General features: G+C 42.4%; 2 protein-coding genes across 2 annotated transcripts in view; both read left to right on the top strand.

Annotated features, from left to right (window-relative positions):
- Nucleotides 1–25,287, top strand: part of LOC109422876 (serine-rich adhesin for platelets) — a 209,378-nt gene extending 184,091 nt beyond the window's left edge. Inside the window, exon 10 of the mRNA XM_062845308.1 lies at nucleotides 10–25,287. Coding sequence (XP_062701292.1) covers nucleotides 10–81 — 72 coding nt within the window. The 3' untranslated portion in view covers nucleotides 82–25,287. The remainder of the gene's footprint in view (nucleotides 1–9) is intronic.
- On the top strand, nucleotides 6,862–25,287 carry LOC134285142 (uncharacterized protein K02A2.6-like). Its single transcript, XM_062845309.1, has 2 exons — nucleotides 6,862–18,199; nucleotides 18,816–25,287. The coding sequence occupies exon 1, from the start codon at nucleotides 6,862–6,864 to the stop codon at nucleotides 8,041–8,043; it is 1,182 nt and encodes a 393-aa protein (XP_062701293.1). The 3' UTR covers nucleotides 8,044–18,199; nucleotides 18,816–25,287.
- Nucleotides 25,288–25,768: the final 481 nt, after the last annotated feature.

The raw sequence follows: 25,768 nt of genomic DNA, 5'->3' as shown, positions 1-25,768 counted from the left end.
TCGTTACAGATCCTAATGAAAACGATGCCAACGTCCATGTTCCGTCTACTAACCGGCCAGGAGAATCCGGTCTACATTTAAGAATTTCCGAAATCAGGCTTCACAGTTTGTTCTAGCTTGAGTTATCATTTGTGCAACTATACATTACCCTCTCACTAAAGCTTTCACAGTACACACACCAAGAGTAACAAAACCAACCAAAACTTAGAACTCAACTACATATTTGACACTTCTGCAAAAAAGAACATATTTCATCATGATTCATCTTATACCATTAAAAAAAATCCACAGTGAGAATCTATTTAGACAGAACCTGACATGTAAGCTCTGTGCTTGAAGTATTAAACGAAAAATTCGAACCTAGTCATGATGATGGAATAAACAAGCAAGAGAATAATTGTAATCGGAATTTATTCACGCCTTGGCCTTGCAGATATAATTGATAAATAGTGAAAAACAGACAGACTCGAGCCACACTTAAACACAACAAGGAAGAATCGCATTTATTCATTGAAATATCATTGCCGCTGGGCAGCAAATGCATCACAAAAGGAAAAAAAAATATAAAAGCAAACAGAACCAGTAAGTAAGAATGCAAAACGGCAACAGATGCAGCTTTTTGTATTGATATCAGCAAAAATAACAAAGTTATTCGTGGACATAAACTACACATACTAATAGGACACATATTTGGTGAAAGTCTTGCAACAAAAAGTAGGAAGAGGAATGCTAACCAAAGAGAGGACGATTAAAAAAACTAAAATGCAAATATGCGAAAAGTCCAGCATGAAAAATAAAATATATTTTTTGAAATTGTTTAACACTAAGCTTAACAATCAGCAAAAAAACATCTGGCATCAAATTGGACAAAGGAAGCAAACGGATATAATGTTAAAGAGATTGAACGGACTTCGAAGAACTTGCAACATTGTACTCTGGGTAAGCCGTGCAACCCGTTTGAGTTTCTTGTCCGACAAAAAGAACCCATTGGTAGGAGTATACTCCTATAAACCTATTGACATGAACAAGGAGTATTAAGAACGGACGATTCTGATTTAGATAGAAAGCGTAAAATTTGTTTCAAGAAGACTTTCCTGAAGTCTTCATACGTGAACTTTTGATCATTGCAATGTTTTGTTAATCGTGGTTTACTTGTTGTACTAGCTGTCCTAATATATCATATTAGGTTAATAACTTGGAGCCTGAAGTTGTCTTTCAATATCACTGATTTTTTTTTCTATTTAATCAAATTTTACGAGCGTTATGGCCCATACACAAATTTTAAAATTGTTATACAAAAATGCGTTACGGAGGGGGTCGAAAAATGTCGAGTTTAGCGTAACGTAATCAATGGACGCTACCTTAATATGCACGACCAGGATGAGAACCTTTGTCGACCGATTTACCTCAGTACCTTGTGCTACTCGTCCAATGCGCTACTTGCGTGCTTAAGTCCGTATAAAGCATACTTAAGCCAACACACCTTACCGCCAGAGACTGCGTTACGTCCCGGTCGCTCTACGTAGATTTTATCGTTTCGCAAATCTTGAAGAAACACTCTTACTTCATCGAGCTCATTGATTTTCAGCCCAAGTCTAGCAATAACTGCTAGGTATAGGTTTCAGAGTTGCTATCTTCACTAGGAAACTTTTTCGGCTTTCAGTCTTTGAAAATAACAAAAACAAACCACCAGACGAAGAACAAAACTTTTCTAACCCTTGAGAAAGATTGAATAAACAATCGAAACGTCGAGCGTAGAAAACATGCTCTAGCTCTGACCGCTTCAAAGACTGAAAGCCGAAAAAGTTTCCTGGTACAAACTCCAAGCAGTCGAAAGCATCCAAGTAAAACGCAGCTGTCTTCTTGGATTTGCGAGTGCCTAGATCTTCGTCTCAAATCGCGCTTTGTAATGTTCGATTGTAACTAATGGGGGTTTAACCCACAGCTACCGTTGGCTTGAGGAGAGAGTCACAGAAGGTGACCCGTCTCAACGGCTAATACACTCTGTATAGACCTCACATCTCAAGGGTCGGCGCGCTTATGCTTGCTCTTTCGTGGATTCAGGAAAACACTTGGATTACCTTTTCCACACTCCTGTATACTTGATATTTGTGTACATTCTTTCTATCTTTCCCTAGCTCTCTACCTTCACTCTACTTCCACCCACTTTCTTAAGTTAGTCTGTCCTTCTTTCTTCGGTTCCCCTTTCTCCTGCTGCCAACATCCATCGATCCTTTTCTTCCTCGTCCATCTCCTTTTCGTTCCACGATTCAAATGCGACCTTTGCCGCCTAAATGAACCGGGAGTTCCTCGGCTTCCGGAGAATGAGCCTCCTTTATGTCTTCGGCCGGGTGAAACGGATGGCCGGAACTTCACCTGGGATGGTTACCCAATTTGGGGTTCGCCTTGGTGTTGAGGGTTAGCCTTAGACCTCGGATTTGAGGCAACCAGGGTTTACATGTTAGCTATGTCCACAAAATACAACTCTCGCTTCCGCACCTTTTTTATGGTGGGGACTAAGTACCTGGGCAAATGGCCGATCTTAGGTTCACAATCAAACAAGGATCTACATTTCAGCTATGGCCTCTACTCACTACCATTTGTTACCACCCCGATGGTCACATGCAGTGCAGAGTCATCTGGTGGACAATATTGCGGGATGATGGTAGCTGACACAACTAGCCAATGAGGCATGCCGTATGAAGCTTGAGATCCTAGGACTGAGCGAAGTCCGTTGGCCGAACTTTGGAGAACACAGAATAGCATCGGGTCAAATTCTGCTATACTCTGGTCTACGAGGTGAACACGCTCCTCGCCACCGTGGAGTTGGTTTCCTGCTCAGCGCTCACGCCCACGCAGTGCTCATGAAGTGGGAACCTATTAATGAGAGGATAATTGTAGCCAGATTCAGAACACGGGTTCGAAACCTCAACATGATCCAATGTTACGCGCCAACCGATGCTGCCGAGTTGCAAGCTGAGAACTTTTACAGTCAACTGAATGCTGTCGTGGACAAGATTCCGAAAGGTGCTATCAAGATCCTCATGGGCGACTTCAGCGCGAAAGTTGGTTCCGACAACTCGGACTATGAGCACGTCATGGGACGCCATGGTTCCGGAGAAATGAGCGAAAACGGAGAGCTGTTTGCAGAGTTTTGAGGCAACAATGACATGGTGATTGGGGGATCGCTCTTTCCTCATCGACCAGTGCACAAAGTGACATGGGTTTCCGTGATGGCGTCACGGAAAATCAAATCGACCACATCTGCATCAGCCGGAAATGGAGACGGAGCCTCTTCATGTGCGGAACAAACGACACACTCCGACTGGAAGACGCTGCGGTAAAAAGGTCCTTCGTCGAGGATCTACAGAACCGTGTTGCGGATATTCCAGCAGGTGGAAGCGTAGAAGATCAATAGACATTGGCGTAACTAGGATTTTTTCCTGGAGGGGGCCCAGGGGGGGCCTGACCTGAGATGAATTATAAGCGGGATGGGCGCCCGATATGTGAATATGCAAATCAGTATTGTAGTTTTGAGTAATCAAAATGACTGTTTCAGATTTGTTCATAGTTTTGTAAACTATATGAGTACGAACAATTCCTCCAAGATTTTTTTCCATAGCTTAATTCAGTGATTCCATCTTGGCTTCTTCCAGAAATTCAATCAAGAATTCATCTAGGGATTCCACTAGACATTTTTTCGGGGATTTGTCCTGGGATATCTTTAGAGGTTCCTCCAGTAATTGTTCCAGTGCTTTTTTCGAAGTTTCCTTCAGGAATTTCTCCAGAGATCCATTAAGGTATTTCTACAGGGATATCTCCATATATGCCTTCCAAAATTCCACTAGAGATTGCTCCAATAATTACATCTGGAATGATTCGAAGTATTTCTGCAGGAACATATTCCAGAAATTCTTTTAGAAAATTTTACTTTGAGATTCTTAAAAAACACTCCAAGAATTGCTTGAAAAATTTGTACAAAAAACCTTTAGGGATCCTAGTTTTTTTTTATGTGTATTAACGAGATTTTTAGCCCTAGGCTAGTTCATCTCGGGACCCACGCTTTACTTCCCTTCCGAAGGAAGAACTCACATTTTGCGAGTTTGTCGGGAGTGGGATTCGATCCCAGGTCCTCGGCGTGATAATCAAGTGTTCTAACCATCCCACCAGGTCCGCTCCACTAGGGAGTCTAGTATTCCTTCAACAAATACTGCATACATTGATTTCTTTATTTTTTTATCCAGGAATATTCCTACAAAAATTCTTCCAGGTATTCGCTAAGAAAGCTCTCCTGAGATTCCATAAAGAGTTCCTAATGGGACTTGCTTCCGGGATTCCTCATCGGGTTTCTTCAGAAATTACTACAAGAGTTCCTCCAGGGCTTCACCGGAAATTTCTTCTGTTATTCTTACAAAAACGAATTCCGAGATTATTTTAAACATTTTTAAGACTAACTCTTATTGGGATTCCTTCAGAAACTCCCGCAGGAATTAATCCAGGATTTCAGGATTTCCTCAGGAGTTTCAGTGGTTTCTTCAGTATTTCCCCTGAGAATTCTTCAGAAAATACTCCTGGAATTCCCTCAGAAATCGAACTTTGTATTTCATCAGGAATGAATCTTGAGATTCCTCCGGGAACTCCTTCGGAAATTCCTCCCGGATTTTTTCAAGAATTATTCCAGATATTCCTCCTGGCATGCCTCTAGGATTTCATGCAGGCATTTCTCCAGAGACAAGAGTTCTACCAAGAATTTCTCCAGGTATTACCCCAGGTATTTCCTCAGGAATTACTCCAGGAGTTTATTCAAGTTTGGAACTCCACCAGAAATTCCTTTCTGAATTCCTCTAAAAATTTCTACTGGAATTCCTTCAGAAATTTCTCCATGGATTCCTTCCAGAATTACTCTAGAGATTCTTGCAGGAATTCATTCAGGGATTCTCAAGATATTCATTTAGGGATTTCTCCTGCAGTTCTTCCATGAATAGTTCCACGGATTTTCCCCAAGATTTCCTATAGAGAAATTTCTTTTGGAATTTCTTCAGAAATTCCTCCATTAACTGCTTCAAGAATTTCTCTCGAGATTCTTCCCGAAATTCATTCAAGAATTCTTCCAGGGATAGTTCCAAGGAATTTCCACAAAAATTCCTTTACAGATTAATCCAGGAATTCTTCCTGGGATTCCTCAAAGAATTTATCCAGAACTTCCTGCAGGAATTTGTCCAGAACTTTCCAGGCATTCCTCCTGAGGTTTCTTCAGAAATTGCTTCAGGGATTCCTCCAGGGATTTTCCAAAGAATTTTCCCAGGGATTCTTTCAAGAATTTCTCTAGAAATTTCTCTAAGGATTCCTCTAGGAATTTTTCAAGAGGTTTCTTCAGAAATTTCTCCTGGGAGTTTCTCCAGCAATTCATCTAGAGATTGCTTCGGGAGTTCTTCTAAAAACTCCAAACTCCACTAGATTGCTCCCAGAATTCTTCTGAAAACTCCACCAGGAACTCATCTAGAAATGTATCCAGAGATTTCAGGAATTTCTCCAGGGATTTTTTAAGGAAATTCCCAGGGTATCCTCCAGGGATTTCTTAAGGAATTTCTCGAGAGATTCCTCCAGGAATTGATACAGGCATGACTCCAGGAATTTATCCAGGGGTTACTCCAGGCATTCCTCCAGAAGTTCCTCCAGAGATTTCTATAGGGATTCCTCCAGGCATTAATCCAGGATCCCTTCAGAAATTACTACCGCAATTTCTCCAAGAATTTATCTAGAAAATCCTCCAGGGATTCATTTAGAAATTACCCCAAGAATTCCTCCCGGAGTTTATCCAAGAAATATTCCAATAATTCTTCCTGGGATTCCTGAATGATTTCCTCCTGAGATATCTCTAGGAATTCCTTCAAATATTTTTTCATGAATCCTCCAGGAAATCCTCAAGGGATTCTTTTAACAATTTCCCCTCAAATTCTTTCTGGAATTTATTCAAAAATTATTCCAGGTATTCCTCCTGGCATTCTTCCAGGATTTCATCCAGGCATTTCTCCAGGGACTCCTCCAGGAGTTCTACCACGAATTTCACCAAAAATTACCCCAGGTATTTCTTCAGGAATACTTTCGGTAACTTATTCAGGAATGGATCCAGGAATTCCTCCAGGAATTTCTTCGGAAATTCCTACAGCAATTCCTTCAGGAATTGTTCCAGGAATTCCTCCAGAAATCCTTCCAGGGTTTCCCCCAAGAATTAATCCAGGAATTTCTTCTCCGAGGTTTCCTCTACATATTCCTCCAGGAATTATTTCATGGATTTTTCCAGAAATTCCTCCGATGATTTCTCCAGTAATTCTTCCAGAAATTCCTTCTGAAATTGCTCCTGTAAGTCCTCCAGAAATTCCTCTGGAAATTTCTCCTGGAACACCATTAGAAATTCCTCTCAAAATTCCTCTAGGAATTTCTCTGGGAATTTCTTTAGGAATTTCTCTATGAATATATTCAGAAATTTCTCCATGGCTTCCTTCCAGAATTCCTCTAGAGATTCTTCCAGGAATTCATTGAAGGATTCCTCAAAGAATTGATTAAGGGATTCTTCCTGGAATTCATCCATGAATAGTTCCATGGAATTTCTCCAAGATTTCTGTTGGATCACAGCAATCAATGGATTTACACGTCAACTGAATAATACCCTAAATACGAATTTATCATCATAGCAGCCTTTGCTCCACTATATAAGCAGAGGAATCTGCACTGGTTGATTCATTCTAAGTTTGGCTTCCAATAAAGCAACTACTACTTAAGAACTACAAGAAAAGCATTTTCATTCCGGAAGTTACCGGACATATCAATTTGGCGACGAGATTTCAAGAACCCGAAGCAATGGCAGACCTTCAGCAAGCAATACTCCAGATGGCGGAACTCCTACAGAAGCTGGCGCAACCAACACCCAGTAACCCGGAGCAAACCCTAGAAGCCTTGGCTACGAACATCAGTGAGTTTTCTTTCGATCCGGAAAATGGAATTACTTTTGACAAGTGGTACAGCCGGTACGTGGACCTCTTTGATTCGGATGCCAAGAATCTGGAAGATGCCGCCAAGGTACGATTGCTGCTAAGGAAGTTGGATACACCCTCGCACACCCGATACGTCAACTACATTCTGCCGAAGCTTCCCAAGCATGTCAATTTTGCGGACACCGTCGAAATCCTCAAGAAAATTTTTGGAGCTCAAACCTCAACATTCAACAAGCGTTTCCACTGCCTGCAGCTTGTCAAGTCAGAAGCCGAAGACATTATCAGCTACGGAGGCAAGGTGAATCGTGCATGTGAGGATTTCGATTTCAAAAACATGAAAATTGACCAATTCAAGTGTTTGGTGTTTGTCTGTGGTCTGAAAGGTCATAGTTACACCGACATTCGAACCAGGCTACTTTCCCGGATCGAAGGCGAGACACCAGAAAATCCCGTTACTCTCCAGAACCTCATTGACGACTATCAACGGCTCATCAATTTGAAGGCGGACACATCCATCATCGAGCATCAATCAAGTTCGAAATCATCAGTGCACGCCGTCCAGGAGAAGAAGGGAAATTCACGTCAACAGCAGTCTTCGAAGCCGGAAGGTAAAGTTCCTCGTACACCTTGCTGGCAATGCGGCCAAATGCACTATGTTCGGGATTGTCCTTTCTCGGATCATCAGTGCAAACAGTGCAATCGTGTTGGCCACAAGGAAGGCTACTGTGGCTGCCTGTCCAAGCCGAAGTCAGTTCCAGCCAAGGAGAAACAACCAATGAACGCACTTTCTTGCAAGTATATCGCTCAACGCCCACCAATGACCTGGAAGGTAGATCTCCGGCGGAAATCATGTTCGGCAGACCTATTCGTACCATACAATCCATGCTCAGACCGAGTGAACGTGGAACCGAATCCAGGGACAGGAAAAAGCAAAACGACGCCTTCAATAAGAAGCACGGTGCAGTCCAGAGGAATTTCCAGCATGGCGATTCCGTGTATGCCAAGGTTCATTCAACGAATTCCTGGAGATGGGAACCAGCAACCGTAATTGAGAAAATCGGGAACGTTAACTACAATGTGTTCCTGAACGATCAACAACGTTTAATACGGTCCCACACCAATCAACTCAAGAGTCGTGTTCCAGACAAGAGTCCAAAGAAGCAACCATCTGCACTTTCCATATTCTTCGATGGATTCGGATTAACGGTCCCGACAGAAGCTCCAGCGGATGTCGCACCTCAAGTTCAACCTGCAATTCAACCGCTTGATGACCCACCTCTCAATAATCTGGAAGATTCTATCTTGACGGATGATATGTCGGATGGAGAAGCTGCTGGAACCGATGAAACCGAGGATGAACCGACTCCGACTCCGAATGCAATTGATGAACCACAACCAGCCCAACCTGTGACTCCAATCCTAGAAAGAAGACGACGCATGATTCAACTACCAGCCCGGTTCAAGCCCTATTGGATGACGAAACCTTAAGGGGGGAAATGTTGGATCACAGCAATCAATGGATTTACACGTCAACTGAATAATACCCTAAATACGAATTTATCATCATAGCAGCCTTTGCTCCACTATATAAGCAGAGGAATCTGCACTGGTTGATTCATTCTAAGTTTGGCTTCCAATAAAGCAACTACTACTTAAGAACTACAAGAAAAGCATTTTCATTCCGGAAGTTACCGGACATATCAATTTCCTATAAATATTTGTCCAGAAATTCCTCCTGAAATTCCACCTGGAACTTGTCCGGAAGTTTCTCCAGGAATCCCTCCTAAGGTTCCTCCAGAAATTTGTTTCAGGGATTTCTCCAGGGTTCTTTCAAGAATTTTTGTAGAAATTTCTCTAAGAAATTTTGCGGGAATTCCTTATGAGGTTTCTTCAGAAATACTCCAGGAATTCCTTCAGAAAGTCCTTCAGGAATTCATATAGGAATTCTTTCAGGAATTCCTCTGGGAATTCCTCAGAAATTACTACCGCAGTGTCTCCAAGGGCTCCTCAAGAAATTCCACCAAGATTTACCGTAGGTATTTCTACAGGAATTTTTTCAGAAATTGATCCAGGAATCTCTCCAGGATTTTTTTCGGAAATTCCTACAGCATTCCGCCAGGAATTTCTGCAAGAAGTCCTTTAGAGATTGCTTCCGATATTCTTTCAGGAGATTCTTCAGGAAATTCTATAGGAATTTTTCCAAGGGATTCCTCCGGAAATTCTTTCAGGTTTCCTCTAGGAATAAATCCATGAATTTCAACTCCAGGGATTCCTCTAGAAATCCGTCCAGGAGTTTTCACGGATTCTTCTAGAAATTCCACCAAGAATTCCTCCAAGAATATACCAAAAATTCCTGCAGGGATTCCTCTAAGGATTCTTCCGTGAGATTCCTCCAAGAATTCCTCCTGGAATTCCTCCGGAAATTCCTCTGGGAATTCTTCTAGAAATTTATCTTGGGATTTCATCAGATATTTCTCTAATGCTCCAGGCATTATTCCAGGAACTTCTCCAGGGATGCCTCCTTCAGAAATTTATCCATTAATTTTGGAGCCAAGGGCTGAAAGTCTCTTTAAAAAAGACAAATCAATCAATCAATCCATTAACTTTTCCAGGGAATCCGACAGGAATTTGTCCAAAAAATTTTCTAGGATTTCCTCCAGAAATCCATCTTGGAATTGCTGAGAAAATTTGCTTATGATATCACAAAAAAATGTGCCTATGATGCTTCGTTCTATGATTTTTCAAAGTAGGTGGTGTCTTTGGAAAATGTTTGATTTTCACTGGAGTTTTCCGGAAAATTAGGCGACCCTGATTTTTTTCAATTTTGTTTTTCAAATATATATGTTCCCTACCTAATTTCATTAACCTTCAGAAACTTCATACCAATTTCTGCTATTCTGCTATTATCAACGCATCCCCTGGCTTTCGCCCATCTGCGTTGTCTTTTCACTAGGCAATACGTCTACCAATTGATGTTTATCGGCTTGCCGGACCAAGTCATGTAGCTAAGCCAAACACCCCAACTACAACTGTTGGGTAGGTACCATTGTCCCGCCCACTGGTCTTTTACAGCTAGTTGTAGGTGCATGTGTGCGTGTAAGTATTGGAGTGTGTGTGTCAGTGTTGGTGTATTGTAGGCGCCAACTCGTTCTAATCCACTCTGATAGCTAACACCCTATTGAACCATTACCCTTAAATTTGGCAATCTATGAAATAGAATGAGTTAAACGCCTGTAAAAAACAGTCAGTTAAATCAAACAAGGAATATTAGTATTAAAGCGAAGATACAACGAAGCAACGCCCCGAACCTCGAGAGCACAAACCCCAAGAACCAAATGACAGGCAGCGCCGATAAGTCGATCGACTGGCCACCATCAGTGAATAACCAATCGAGTAAACCCCCCAGCACAAACTGCCACCAGCTCTCCCGACCTGCGCCCAACAAATCCGAGGCACAGCCCAGCCTTAGCTTCACCTTAAAACCAAAATCTAGATTACAGAGCACAATACTTCCCAAGTAACCACGCAGCTCGAGCCGCAAATCACGCACAACACGACACAAATAAGACAAACACTACCACGCCCGTACAACCGAAACCGACCTAGAGTAGAGAAGGGTCTCTTTCCACTCCAACCCGGACTCAACTGCACCCACAGGGCAGCGCACCTCACCCACACCGCACTCATTCATGCATCACTGTCCGAGCCGCACGGTCACCTGGGTTGAGTCTATCTGCATGACCTCGCGCAACCCGTAACGCAGAGTTTAAATCCCTCTCTTGCATTACAAAGTACTCCCTCTTCCCAAAAATCTGTGCGTGGTATAAATGGGATCTTAAGGCTGAAGAAATCGTCACCAATACAACCGCCAACACTGAGCACTCAATGATGTCGGCCTTATCAACGACGACCCCCTCAGTCCCAAACCCAATTATCCCACACTACCCAAGTAACCACCCTGCTGAAGCCGTAAGCATCGCACGCACAAAGCACACACACACCGACACGCACCACCCCACACAAACCACCAAGGCCGAACAAAAGCGGAAAGCGGTGCCACCACTGCTGAATCACGACTTTTTCAGTATAATTCAGCAATCGTAGATCCATTCCTCGACCCTACTCAGCCCTAACGGTCCATAGCAATGCCTGTCAATATATGCGCCTCACACATGCAACCCCTACACCCTAACAGTATGGTCACTTGGGTATCCCTGGGTTTTGACATGATGGTCAGGGATCACAGCCATCAAAACGTTCCACACTTTATCAGGGCTTACGACCTGTAGACATGATGATTTCTCAATAGTTTCAAGCTCTTTCGGACCTTCCGCTATTGGAGACCATCATGGCTAGCGGTGTTATTAACCTTCAGAAACTTCATACCAATTTGTACGATAATAAAAAAAAATCCCCTAATGCTCCAGACATTAGTCCAGGAGCTTTTCCAGAGATTCCGCATGGAATTTTTCCAGAAGGTTCTCCCGGATATCCTCCAGAAATACATCTAGGAACTCCTTCTGTGATTTCTTGAAGAATTCCTCTAAGGATTCCTCCAGGAGTGCATCCAGAAATTCCTCCAAGGATTCATCTAAAAAAATTTCTAGTAATTTCTACAGGGATTTCTAATGCGGATTCTTCAGATTTTTTTTTCCTGAAATTCCTAGCATATTTGCTTTTCGGATTCCTCCAGGTATACTTTCACAAATTACTCCAGGGATTCCTGCAGGTATTGCTCCGAGAATTCTTATAATGATTTCTTCCGAAATTTCTCTCGAAATTTTTGGAGCTCAAACCTCAACATTCAACAAGCGTTTCCACTGCCTGCAGCTTGTCAAGTCAGAAGCCGAAGACATTATCAGCTACGGAGGCAAGGTGAATCGTGCATGTGAGGATTTCGATTTCAAAAACATGAAAATTGACCAATTCAAGTGTTTGGTGTTTGTCTGTGGTCTGAAAGGTCATAGTTACACCGACATTCGAACCAGGCTACTTTCCCGGATCGAAGGCGAGACACCAGAAAATCCCGTTACTCTCCAGAACCTCATTGACGACTATCAACGGCTCATCAATTTGAAGGCGGACACATCCATCATCGAGCATCAATCAAGTTCGAAATCATCAGTGCACGCCGTCCAGGAGAAGAAGGGAAATTCACGTCAACAGCAGTCTTCGAAGCCGGAAGGTAAAGTTCCTCGTACACCTTGCTGGCAATGCGGCCAAATGCACTATGTTCGGGATTGTCCTTTCTCGGATCATCAGTGCAAACAGTGCAATCGTGTTGGCCACAAGGAAGGCTACTGTGGCTGCCTGTCCAAGCCGAAGTCAGTTCCAGCCAAGGAGAAACAACCAATGAACGCACTTTCTTGCAAGTATATCGCTCAACGCCCACCAATGACCTGGAAGGTAGATCTCCGGCGGAAATCATGTTCGGCAGACCTATTCGTACCATACAATCCATGCTCAGACCGAGTGAACGTGGAACCGAATCCAGGGACAGGAAAAAGCAAAACGACGCCTTCAATAAGAAGCACGGTGCAGTCCAGAGGAATTTCCAGCATGGCGATTCCGTGTATGCCAAGGTTCATTCAACGAATTCCTGGAGATGGGAACCAGCAACCGTAATTGAGAAAATCGGGAACGTTAACTACAATGTGTTCCTGAACGATCAACAACGTTTAATACGGTCCCACACCAATCAACTCAAGAGTCGTGTTCCAGACAAGAGTCCAAAGAAGCAACCATCTGCACTTTCCATATTCTTCGATGGATTCGGATTAACGGTCCCGACAGAAGCTCCAGCGGATGTCGCACCTCAAGTTCAACCTGCAATTCAACCGCTTGATGACCCACCTCTCAATAATCTGGAAGATTCTATCTTGACGGATGATATGTCGGATGGAGAAGCTGCTGGAACCGATGAAACCGAGGATGAACCGACTCCGACTCCGAATGCAATTGATGAACCACAACCAGCCCAACCTGTGACTCCAATCCTAGAAAGAAGACGACGCATGATTCAACTACCAGCCCGGTTCAAGCCCTATTGGATGACGAAACCTTAAGGGGGGAAATGTTGGATCACAGCAATCAATGGATTTACACGTCAACTGAATAATACCCTAAATACGAATTTATCATCATAGCAGCCTTTGCTCCACTATATAAGCAGAGGAATCTGCACTGGTTGATTCATTCTAAGTTTGGCTTCCAATAAAGCAACTACTACTTAAGAACTACAAGAAAAGCATTTTCATTCCGGAAGTTACCGGACATATCAATTTCCTATAAATATTTGTCCAGAAATTCCTCCTGAAATTCCACCTGGAACTTGTCCGGAAGTTTCTCCAGGAATCCCTCCTAAGGTTCCTCCAGAAATTTGTTTCAGGGATTTCTCCAGGGTTCTTTCAAGAATTTTTGTAGAAATTTCTCTAAGAAATTTTGCGGGAATTCCTTATGAGGTTTCTTCAGAAATACTCCAGGAATTCCTTCAGAAAGTCCTTCAGGAATTCATATAGGAATTCTTTCAGGAATTCCTCTGGGAATTCCTCAGAAATTACTACCGCAGTGTCTCCAAGGGCTCCTCAAGAAATTCCACCAAGATTTACCGTAGGTATTTCTACAGGAATTTTTTCAGAAATTGATCCAGGAATCTCTCCAGGATTTTTTTCGGAAATTCCTACAGCATTCCGCCAGGAATTTCTGCAAGAAGTCCTTTAGAGATTGCTTCCGATATTCTTTCAGGAGATTCTTCAGGAAATTCTATAGGAATTTTTCCAAGGGATTCCTCCGGAAATTCTTTCAGGTTTCCTCTAGGAATAAATCCATGAATTTCAACTCCAGGGATTCCTCTAGAAATCCGTCCAGGAGTTTTCACGGATTCTTCTAGAAATTCCACCAAGAATTCCTCCAAGAATATACCAAAAATTCCTGCAGGGATTCCTCTAAGGATTCTTCCGTGAGATTCCTCCAAGAATTCCTCCTGGAATTCCTCCGGAAATTCCTCTGGGAATTCTTCTAGAAATTTATCTTGGGATTTCATCAGATATTTCTCTAATGCTCCAGGCATTATTCCAGGAACTTCTCCAGGGATGCCTCCTTCAGAAATTTATCCATTAATTTTGGAGCCAAGGGCTGAAAGTCTCTTTAAAAAAGACAAATCAATCAATCAATCCATTAACTTTTCCAGGGAATCCGACAGGAATTTGTCCAAAAAATTTTCTAGGATTTCCTCCAGAAATCCATCTTGGAATTGCTGAGAAAATTTGCTTATGATATCACAAAAAAATGTGCCTATGATGCTTCGTTCTATGATTTTTCAAAGTAGGTGGTGTCTTTGGAAAATGTTTGATTTTCACTGGAGTTTTCCGGAAAATTAGGCGACCCTGATTTTTTTCAATTTTGTTTTTCAAATATATATGTTCCCTACCTAATTTCATTAACCTTCAGAAACTTCATACCAATTTCTGCTATTCTGCTATTATCAACGCATCCCCTGGCTTTCGCCCATCTGCGTTGTCTTTTCACTAGGCAATACGTCTACCAATTGATGTTTATCGGCTTGCCGGACCAAGTCATGTAGCTAAGCCAAACACCCCAACTACAACTGTTGGGTAGGTACCATTGTCCCGCCCACTGGTCTTTTACAGCTAGTTGTAGGTGCATGTGTGCGTGTAAGTATTGGAGTGTGTGTGTCAGTGTTGGTGTATTGTAGGCGCCAACTCGTTCTAATCCACTCTGATAGCTAACACCCTATTGAACCATTACCCTTAAATTTGGCAATCTATGAAATAGAATGAGTTAAACGCCTGTAAAAAACAGTCAGTTAAATCAAACAAGGAATATTAGTATTAAAGCGAAGATACAACGAAGCAACGCCCCGAACCTCGAGAGCACAAACCCCAAGAACCAAATGACAGGCAGCGCCGATAAGTCGATCGACTGGCCACCATCAGTGAATAACCAATCGAGTAAACCCCCCAGCACAAACTGCCACCAGCTCTCCCGACCTGCGCCCAACAAATCCGAGGCACAGCCCAGCCTTAGCTTCACCTTAAAACCAAAATCTAGATTACAGAGCACAATACTTCCCAAGTAACCACGCAGCTCGAGCCGCAAATCACGCACAACACGACACAAATAAGACAAACACTACCACGCCCGTACAACCGAAACCGACCTAGAGTAGAGAAGGGTCTCTTTCCACTCCAACCCGGACTCAACTGCACCCACAGGGCAGCGCACCTCACCCACACCGCACTCATTCATGCATCACTGTCCGAGCCGCACGGTCACCTGGGTTGAGTCTATCTGCATGACCTCGCGCAACCCGTAACGCAGAGTTTAAATCCCTCTCTTGCATTACAAAGTACTCCCTCTTCCCAAAAATCTGTGCGTGGTATAAATGGGATCTTAAGGCTGAAGAAATCGTCACCAATACAACCGCCAACACTGAGCACTCAATGATGTCGGCCTTATCAACGACGACCCCCTCAGTCCCAAACCCAATTATCCCACACTACCCAAGTAACCACCCTGCTGAAGCCGTAAGCATCGCACGCACAAAGCACACACACACCGACACGCACCACCCCACACAAACCACCAAGGCCGAACAAAAGCGGAAAGCGGTGCCACCACTGCTGAATCACGACTTTTTCAGTATAATTCAGCAATCGTAGATCCATTCCTCGACCCTACTCAGCCCTAACGGTCCATAGCAATGCCTGTCAATATATGCGCCTCACACATGCAACCCCTACACCCTAACAGTATGGTCACTTGGGTATCCCTGGGTTTTGACATGATGGTCAGGGATCACAGCCATCAAAACGTTCCACACTTTATCAGGGCTTACGACCTGTAGACATGATGATTTCTCAATAGTTTCAAGCTCTTTCGGACCTTCCGCTATTGGAGACCATCATGGCTAGCGGTGTTATTAACCTTCAGAAACTTCATACCAATTTGTACGATAATAAAAAAAAATCCCCTAATGCTCCAGACATTAGTCCAGGAGCTTTTCCAGAGATTCCGCATGGAATTTTTCCAGAAGGTTCTCCCGGATATCCTCCAGAAATACATCTAGGAACTCCTTCTGTGATTTCTTGAAGAATTCCTCTAAGGATTCCTCCAGGAGTGCATCCAGAAATTCCTCCAAGGATTCATCTAAAAAAATTTCTAGTAATTTCTACAGGGATTTCTAATGCGGATTCTTCAGATTTTTTTTTCCTGAAATTCCTAGCATATTTGCTTTTCGGATTCCTCCAGGTATACTTTCACAAATTACTCCAGGGATTCCTGCAGGTATTGCTCCGAGAATTCTTATAATGATTTCTTCCGAAATTTCTCTCGGTATTTTTTTTAAAATTTATTCAGCGGTTAGTTAAAAAATTACAGTATTCCGTTCATAATGTTTTTCAGGGATTCACCCCAGGTTTTTTTTTTAGGATTACTTGTAGATTTTTTGAATAATTTGAAGGATTTCTAGAGGAATTACTCCAGCGATTTGTATTGAAATTCTTTTAGATAATTTTAGAGGGGCATAGAAGCCAAGAAATTCTCCAGGAAATCATCCAGGAATTCTTTCACAATTATCTCATGAATACCAAGTCTTTTACAAGTCCAATCATAAATACTTTCAAACTCACGATTACATCTTGCAGCATCAGCTATTAAATATATTAAAACTTCCTCAATGACCATTTGAATTTGTGCGATGTTTGATAGACGCAAAAATACACCTGGCCCACGAAATAATAGAAATTAATAGTGACCGACTAGAAATCACCTCCAGCATGGATTTAATGAATGCACTCGCGTTACGCTTCAGCTACGTACATCTATTCTCACTAGGAATTCACAAACTTTTGCTCCATTGCAAATTCAACCGGAGTTTTTTCCCACATGATACTTGATTTCCATAAGGAATTACTTAACCATATTTTGCAGTAATGCTGCTAGAAAATTCAAAGATTCTTGAAGATAGCCATCCAGGAATTCCTGGAAATTATCATTTAGATTTCATTTCTCAGCGATTTAAAAAAGAAGATGTACAAAGTATTGTTTTTTATATAATTCTGATTATATAATATTTCCAAACAAAACTAACTAATTACATAGACCATTTTGGACAATGATCTTGTAAAGAGTGACAAGTTGAGAATTGTCTCCAATAACTTTCAATTAAAACACATATTATGCCAAATAAATTTCTATTACTGTACGTGCAGTTGAAACCCGGAATTTGTGCTATATGCTGTGTGCTATACAGCGCACCACTTCCGAAGTTAGGTCCGTCGCACGGATTTGGACAAAAATCCAACTTCGCTAGTCGAAAACTCCGATTTTCAACTAAATTGAGAATATAGATCTATGTTTGTCACCATGACAGTGATTTTCAGATTTTTTCTAATTTCCATATATAAAGTCATGAAAAATTTCTGGGGGGGCCTGGCGGATTCTGGGGGGGGCCTGGCCCCCCTGGCCCCCCCTCTAGTTACGCCAATGTCAATAGAGTGCCATCAAGAAGGCCTTCATCGCCACCGGCGAGAATAATTTGGTTGAGCTAAGCACCCAGAGAAAGCAGTGGATCACAGATGATACCTGGAGGAAGATAAAGGCCAAAGCTGCGATAGAGCGTGCGACGACACGAGGAGCCAAAGCCGTAGCCCGTCAGCGTTATTCGGCTCTCGAGAAGGAAGTGAAACGCTCATGTAGACGGGACAAAAGAGCGTGGGCGGACTCCCTAGCCGACGAAGACGAGAAAGCCGCAAACACCGGCCGGCGTCATCCGTCTCCTCTACGATGTTTCACGTCGCCTTAGTGGGACTAAGATGAATGCTACGATGCCCGCGAAAGTCACGTCTGGACAGTTACTGACCGACCCGGCTGACCAGTTGAAACGCTGGTTCGAGCACTTTGGAAACCTTTTTCAAGTGTCGGTCACGCCGTCAACACCTTAGCATGATCCGCCAAGGGTTCGACGTATTACCCGTGTCAACACCGAAGCTCTATCAGTGCAGGAGATAGAAACAGCCATCCGTAGCATGCAATCGAACAGGGCCCCAGGGGTCGATCGCATGTCAGCTGAGATGCTCAAAGCTGACCCCGTAGTATCCGCACAACTATTGCATCAATTATTCTGCAACATATGGGAAACCGCGACATTTCCGGCCGACTGGATGCAAGGCATCTTAGTAAAGGTCAGAGCGTTCATGATTAACAGAAATTTTAATCATGATTTATCATTGGTGATTAAAATTCCAATTTCGGTGATTATTGATTGCGATTCATGATTAAATTGATTTTTGAGATGATTAATGATATGATTAATGAAAAAAAATCATTTTATCTGTGATTATTGATTTTGATTAATGATTAAAAATGGCTCGTTGATTAAAAATCATGATTAATCATGATTAATCAATCACAAAAAACTGCAAATGATTAAAATATATTTGTTGTTTAAAATATTTTTTAAGCTCCAAAAGTAAATGGATACTCTGTCTGGGAGATTTTTGAGAAAAGAATCATACATTATATTATTTAGAGCAGCATTTGAACCAATTCAAATTGAATCATATATATCTATATGATGAATCATTTTTGGTGATGAATGAATAATGATTGATTAATTTTTTTTCCTATGATTATGATTACTGATTAATGATTAAATTGCGAAATCAGTGTGATTAAGATTAATGATTAATGAATAAATGAAATTTTTTTGTGATTATGATTAATGATTTTTGATTAATCTTAATCATTAATCATTAATCATGATTAAATTTGTGATTAATCATTAACGCTCTGGTAAAGGTACCCAAAAAGGGTGACCTGACTGTATGCGATAATTGGCGGGGCATCATGTTACTGTATATCGTTCTCAAAGTCCTCTGCAAAGTGATCCTTAACCGAATACAGGAGAAGATTGACGCAACTCTCCGACGGCAGCAGGCAGGCTTCCGTGCCGGACGATCTTATGTGGACCATATTTTCACACTTCGTATCATCCTGGAGTAAATCAATGAATTCCTAGAGTCTCTCTACCTGGTGTTCATTGATTACGAAAAAGCTTTTTATTTATTACATCATCTTCGATTATCTCGCACAGACTGAATTTCTTATACTAAAATTAATCTAGTTCTCTTATCCTACTATTAAAAACACATTTTGATACATTAAAATCAAATAGCTCAGCAACATCATTGAAGGAGCAAAGACACATAAAAAATGGATTGTTATTTCCTTAGTTGGCGCGGTGAAACGGAATGACCAGGAAGGGTGAATGACGGAATCGTCTGGGAGAAACGTGAATCGGAATCTGTTCAAGTAGTTCCGAACAGTCGATATTCCCTGTGAGCAGATCGTAAATGAGCATCCTCTGTTGATTCGTGCGCCTAATGGATAGCGATTCCAACTTGATTAGTTGACAACGATCCGTCTCAATCACGGAAACATGTGGGAAGCCCTCAGGCGCAAGGGTCTCCCTGAGAAAATCATCGGCCTCCTTGTCGACCTCATTGAAGCACAGTACAGGGCATTTTCGTGCAGAGTACTGCACAACGGTGACAACGGTGTTTTGTCAAGGCGATTGCTGGCAATCGCCCAGGATGGAAATCTTTCGTGCCTGCCACACGATATACACATGCAAAATGGTCATTGGCAGAGGAAGCTCTCAGTTAAAAACTGTGGAAGTGCTCATAGAACACTAAGCTGAGAAGCAGGCTTTGTCCCAATGAGGACGTTACTCCAAGAAGAGGAGAGGAGGAAATCTTTCAATTCGGCCCTCTGCACCACCGTGGGTGCCCAGGACTGAAAGTAGTAAAGTATTGTAGCTGATATTGTCGGCTGCGTCCTTTTCGGGTTACCAGCAAACATAAAGAGTGGAAATAAACAACACAAACACTTTCCTGAATTGTATATAACAAACTGACGAATACTACTCTAGACCGCGACAAACTCTCACAAACCTGCTGAGGGGGTACTACGAATCGACTTCAACTTGAACATCTATTTCGTTTGTCGGACTTTCCTTCCGTAAGCAGATCGCGTAGTCTGCAGATTGCCGCCGGTTACATTTTCATTTCAGATACAGACGGGACGGATCAACGCCTCAAGCTGCTGATCTAGCCAATAATGGCAGCTTTCGAAGTGGACCCAAAGGCCTTTTTCGACGCCCAGGTCCCAGGGCGTATTGGATGGGGGAACTTTCGTTGTGGTGAACCTAAGATAAATATTCAATTTACCTGAACATTGGATCGGGTCGGGTTGACTGAAATGGCGCATAACGGGTTGGTCACTCGGGCTCGCCGCCCGAGGTAGAAGGGTTCCATCGGTAGCTCAGGTTGGCGGTGACCCTATGGACCCTAAGGGACCCCTTGAATGGTGGGCTCAGGGCGTTCTGAAGTGCACAGCGCTTGGCCCTGAAATTTCTTATGGCGGGACGGCTGGTTCACCAGTAGTGTGGATGCTTACCGCGCCGCAAAACATACGGCGGTGACATGGAGCTTTCAGGGGCATTGAGCCTCACGGCTCAGCCTGGGGCCACGAAACAAGGCTTGTGCTGGCGCTTCAAAGCATAATAACGCATCCACCGGCAGCTCAGCGGATTTCGGTGGCGAAACGGACCTTTTGGTGACGGAGCAGGAACTCGACTAGTCATAAGGCAGACCTTCTGGCGATACAGTAGGTATTCCTGCATTATCCCGAGGACGAATAGGTCATCTGAGCGGCGTAGCGGCCTTACCGGGGTTGAAGCAGTTCTTACGGCGGCAAAGCCTTTCATTTTATGTTATTGACCTTTTCATGGAGTCACCGGCTTACAGGTGACCAAGCAATCCCTCTAGCTGTAAGGCACGCCGAAAAGATTTTGGCTAGCGCTTGAACATTTTCAAGAACAATCGTTGGTGAACAAAGGCTCCAACGGAAGTCGTTTTCTCCAAGGGACCACACAGACCACTCTGGACAGGTTCCAACACAACTAATGCTCTGACTGCTAATGTCCTGCTTCTGCAGTGACCTTACCCTTCTCGTTGGCAATATAAGGCGTGATGTCCCGGCTGATTACACCGGAAACACTTCATGTTGCTCTTTTTCGGTTTCGATGGCATTTACTACTCAAGTAATCATTAGTTCTGAGTTCATCAATCTTAGTTGGTCATAGAACGCTCGTCAAGACTCTAGCTTCCAATAAAGTCGTCAGGACACTTCACGTCCTGCAGAATACTCACATATGTCATACCCGTTCGCATATGGTTCCCAGAAACCTCCAAGCCTATGATCATTGAGCTCGTACCTACTGCTTCGTCAACCCCATCAGCAGCATGCTCGACATCTACCGACCGTTTATCTTGAAGCCAACCTGTTTATGCCTACTGAATATCAGCTCTACACACACCTGAGAGAATAGAAACCTCAGGTAGTGTGGGACTGTGACTTCCTCCGGCACCTACGAAATAGCAAAGACTACTTACCCGACCTTACCCTCAAACGTACTCATTGCCGCCAAGCTCATCTTCTCTCACGGACCACCAGAAGGTATTGCTTCGGAGAGGGGCTATTTGGCTAATGCTATGCGCACCCTCGAGGTTAGTCTTGCAGCTACGGACTTCGTGACTCGCTTTTGCAGAGGCCACAACGGTATGGCGCAGGCGTATTGCCCGCTTCCTAAGTGGCCTCACCACTTCTGAGGACATGAGAAAGCGGAAAAAGGGTCGTCATCACGCCTGGATTATCGCTGCACTGACAACATCAAGTGCGCTGACAGTACTTACCTACTACGTGTACCACAATTTGGCTTCCCTGTGAGTGTGGCCCTATCTGCCTACACTGCTGCAGGATCTACCTCTGTCTATCTTGAACTGATCCGGGAATTCTATTTCATACAAAGGGCTTGGATCCAACCTAAGTAGTAGACAACCGCCACGACAACGCTATACCAGGGAATCTTCGACGGGCCTCTATAGCCACAGCTGCAAAGGCGAGGAGGTATTCAGCATTATCGTGTTGAGGGTGACGAGATCGATTCCCGGTCGATCCAGGAACTTTTTTCTATAGAAATTTCCTTGACTTCCTTGAGCATAGAGTATCTTCGTGGCTCCCACACGATATATACATGCAAAAATGATCATTGACAGAGGAAGCTGGCAGTTACTTAATACCGTGGAGGCACCAAACTTTGAGCAGTGTCAAACATCGCGCATTTGGGTGATTACCACTTCTTTAAAGCCATTTTTTCTATATTTATATTTTCCCCACATACCCACAATCACTAGCTAGTATTCGTGAAAAAAATTTTCCATTATGCATCAGCACTATTGTTTAATGCTGTTTTGAAAAGTGCGCAAAGTATGGTGCATTACGGTAGCTGTGGAGGTTCTCATAGAACACTAAGCTAAGAAGCAGACTTTGTCCTAGTGAGTAGGTCCAAGACGAAGAAGGAAGATTCCACGCGGTCAACTGTCCGGTAGAAGGATTGAGTCCGATCGCAGGTTACCGGTATGACCTGCGAAGCCGACTTCCGACTTTGTTTCACTGGAAATCATGTTCTACAGCAGATCAAGATAGATGTGTTTTACTGCTCCGGTACTACAATACTATTCAATCGAGACCGGTGAATCTTGGAGATTATTTCAACAGTCGGGCATTTTTTAAGGAAAGATAGATAAGTCATTTGTGAAGTTTAACGGCACTAACTACGATAACTGGAGTCTTCGGCTAAAGTTATTTACTTTTATTGAAGGAAGGAATTTGGGCAGCAGTGAATTTATCCCAAACCAGATCCCGCAGCTGCTGCCTGGAAATTGAAGAAAGAACTATCTCTAGTGACAATTGAACTGACCTTGGATGACACCCAGTTGGTCCACATTGGTAAGGCTACATCCGCTGCCGAAGCTTGGAATACCATGGCGATGTTCCAAGCTTCAGCACGGAAAATCAGCAACAGAACAATACGAATCAATACGAAACAGAACTTGCAATTGGAAAGTCAGCACGTGGAACTGCGTAGCTCTCAACTTCACGGGGAGCACCCGCATACTCGGCGGTTCACTGAAGGACCGTGGGTTCTGCGTTGTCGAGATGTAGATGTTGAATAGGATCCATGATAAGAACGTTCAGCGGTTCAGATCTGCAACAACACACGCAAGCTGGGAACAACTTTTACGTGCTTGTTTAGGAGAGCTACTAAGAAAAACAGAAAAGCTATGCACGCTAATAAAATTCTACCATTAAAGTGCACAGCGATATCGGAGAAGAAGAACGCAGCATGGGCGGTAATGCTGCAGCAAAGAAACCGGCAGAACGGGAAGCTCCTGACGGAAGGACGTAAGATGATTGAAAGGTAGCACTTTTCAATTTAAATGTTATGTTGAACCAATAAATGTATGTTTTTGTGTATTCTGTCATTTTTTTAATACGATTTCGAATAAAAGCTGTAGCGACTATACGACGAATCTTTCATTCCACTGGTCACTGTAAGCAGGCGTCAGTTACGCAAATTTTTCATTCAGATACGGCAACATAACGATTCATTCTTCAAAAATGTAAGCTTCGAATTCAGAAAACTAGTACGATTAGTAAACCTCGATTAATTACGTCGGTGCAACTTCTGAGCCGCATAGGTCTTGTAATTTTCCTTCCTACTGGCATGATCTAATCTTAATTATCTAGGATGTAGACATCGGAAACCAAACATCATGGGGTCAGTTTAATCCGGGTGTAGATTGTCTTTTTGCCGTTACCAGATGAGAACAGAGATCAAGATTGATGCTTTTTATATATAGTTTATATATGTACATGTAGATAGGTTTTGCTGATTCCAAAAATGAAAACAGTAGATACAAATGAGATTGGGCCGTCCCTTGACAAAACATAGAACAACAAACATATAAGAACCACCATTTTTCTTATTGTAGTAGATATCGAGCTTGAATCAAAATAAGAGGTTTTATTTTTCTCTCCTTAAACAGCAGTTTTTCCGAAAATTACAAAATGTCTTTAGTTTGGACGCAAACATATCAGTATGTTCCGTTTATTGTTTCGGTTGTCAAAACACTACTAATTCCTAAAAACCTACAATTCTAGCATGTCTCTGTTAGTAAATCGGATTGAAGTGTAATAACGAAGCATCTCAATGAGGCGATATATAGAAACTAGCTATCTAGAAATCAAACAATAAATCACACTAGCTTTGCCTAACCATGAACCAAATATACATAACTGTTGTTCGTGCATTACACAAATATCGCTAATGACGAATTGACGCTTCACTGTTTTCTTTAAACGCATACATGTGATCGTAGAAGTGTACCTTTTTTGATGAACCCTTAACCGTCTAAATGTCCTTCCCCTTAAGTGTTTTGATTTGTCCTTGTACAAAACAAGAGAACAAAATAAGCTTACAAATTGAAAAGCAACATAACCTTGAAAAATGAATGACTTAAAAATCGGAGAACCGAAAGCATATGCTGAGAATAGAAGGAACGTACTTTTGTAATTTAAATTATTAATATCGAACAAAAAAGGCATAAGTAAGCATGAAAGAGACGGTAAAAGTCGAAACAGTTGTCCCTCACCTAGGAGAAATAAAAACATTACAAAAATCCCTAACAAAAATGCACTTTTTATGCGCCACTCACCCGCCCGCCATAGGATCAATGAAAAACAAAAAAAAAGTAATACTCTTTAAAAAGTAGTCGAAAGACATAGTTTATCAATTATTTAACCGATAACACAGAAAACAGAAAGAAAGAAAAACAACAAAAAACAAACACTAAGCTAAGCAAAACAGCCGTAGTCAGCTGAAGCCGTGCAAAGCAAACCAAATATTTACAACTACTCTTGAGATTTGCTAGGCGGAACATTAGTAGCCAGAAAAAGTAACGGAGGAGACATAAGTTCCGCGGTGACCGCGTACGGTCCGGCTTCTTTGGAAACACTTTGCAGAAGAAAAAAAAACAAAAAAGCATAAAACGCCACGTATTAAATGGAGCAATCGGAGATTGACACCGGCTGTAGGAGTTGAAATATAGTTGCTGAGAAGTAGAAAACCACCAGCTGGTATAACCGGAGGGGATCGTGGAAAATGTGTGTGTAGGGTGAAACAAGAATAAATAAAACAAAACAAAAATACTTGCTGGAATGGAAATGACTATACGGGACAAACATAGAACAGCTCTGTAATGTAATTATGGCTAAACAAACCTAAACAACACCTACTATGGGAAATGTATATTTATTCTAACAAACAAAAACAAATATATAAAATTTTGTGATGTAACATTCTCAACAGTGGCGTTTCATTTTACTTGTTTTATTTTTTTTATTCTTAATTACATAATCCAACTTATAGCTTTGTTGTCTGCTTCGTGAACACTTCGTGAACGATAGCGACCGACTGTTGGGCTTGGTGGTCTAGTAATTACCGCTTCTGATTCATATGTAGAAGATCCTGGACTCAATCCCTGGACCGTATCTTTCTATTTCTTTTCCGTATCTTTATATTTATTTCTCCCTTCTCATGTATATTCGTATGTTCATAGCTTTCGCTAGATCCAGAAACGGGATAAAACGATGGTTTCCTTAATTTCAACTTCCACAGCACAGTGTCAGAACTAGCATATAAGGCCAACAAGTTATACAACCAAGCGATCTGTGCCATATCATCTTCGCAGTAATCTACACACAATCTATTACTTAACCCGTTTCGGTCCTAGTTGGGAATTTAATTTCAAAAAAATCACTGTGACTTCATTTTCCCACCGATTTTT

Source organism: Aedes albopictus, chromosome 1 (genome assembly GCF_035046485.1).
Source record: "Aedes albopictus strain Foshan chromosome 1, AalbF5, whole genome shotgun sequence".
Classification (NCBI taxonomy): Eukaryota; Metazoa; Arthropoda; class Insecta; order Diptera; family Culicidae; genus Aedes; species Aedes albopictus.
This window is presented reverse-complemented; position numbering and strand designations above follow the sequence as displayed.

Excerpts from the sequence above, each read along its gene's own strand:
- LOC134285142 (XM_062845309.1), top strand. The coding sequence starts at position 6,862 with ATGGCAGACCTTCAGCAAGCAATACTCCAGATGGCGGAACTCCTACAG.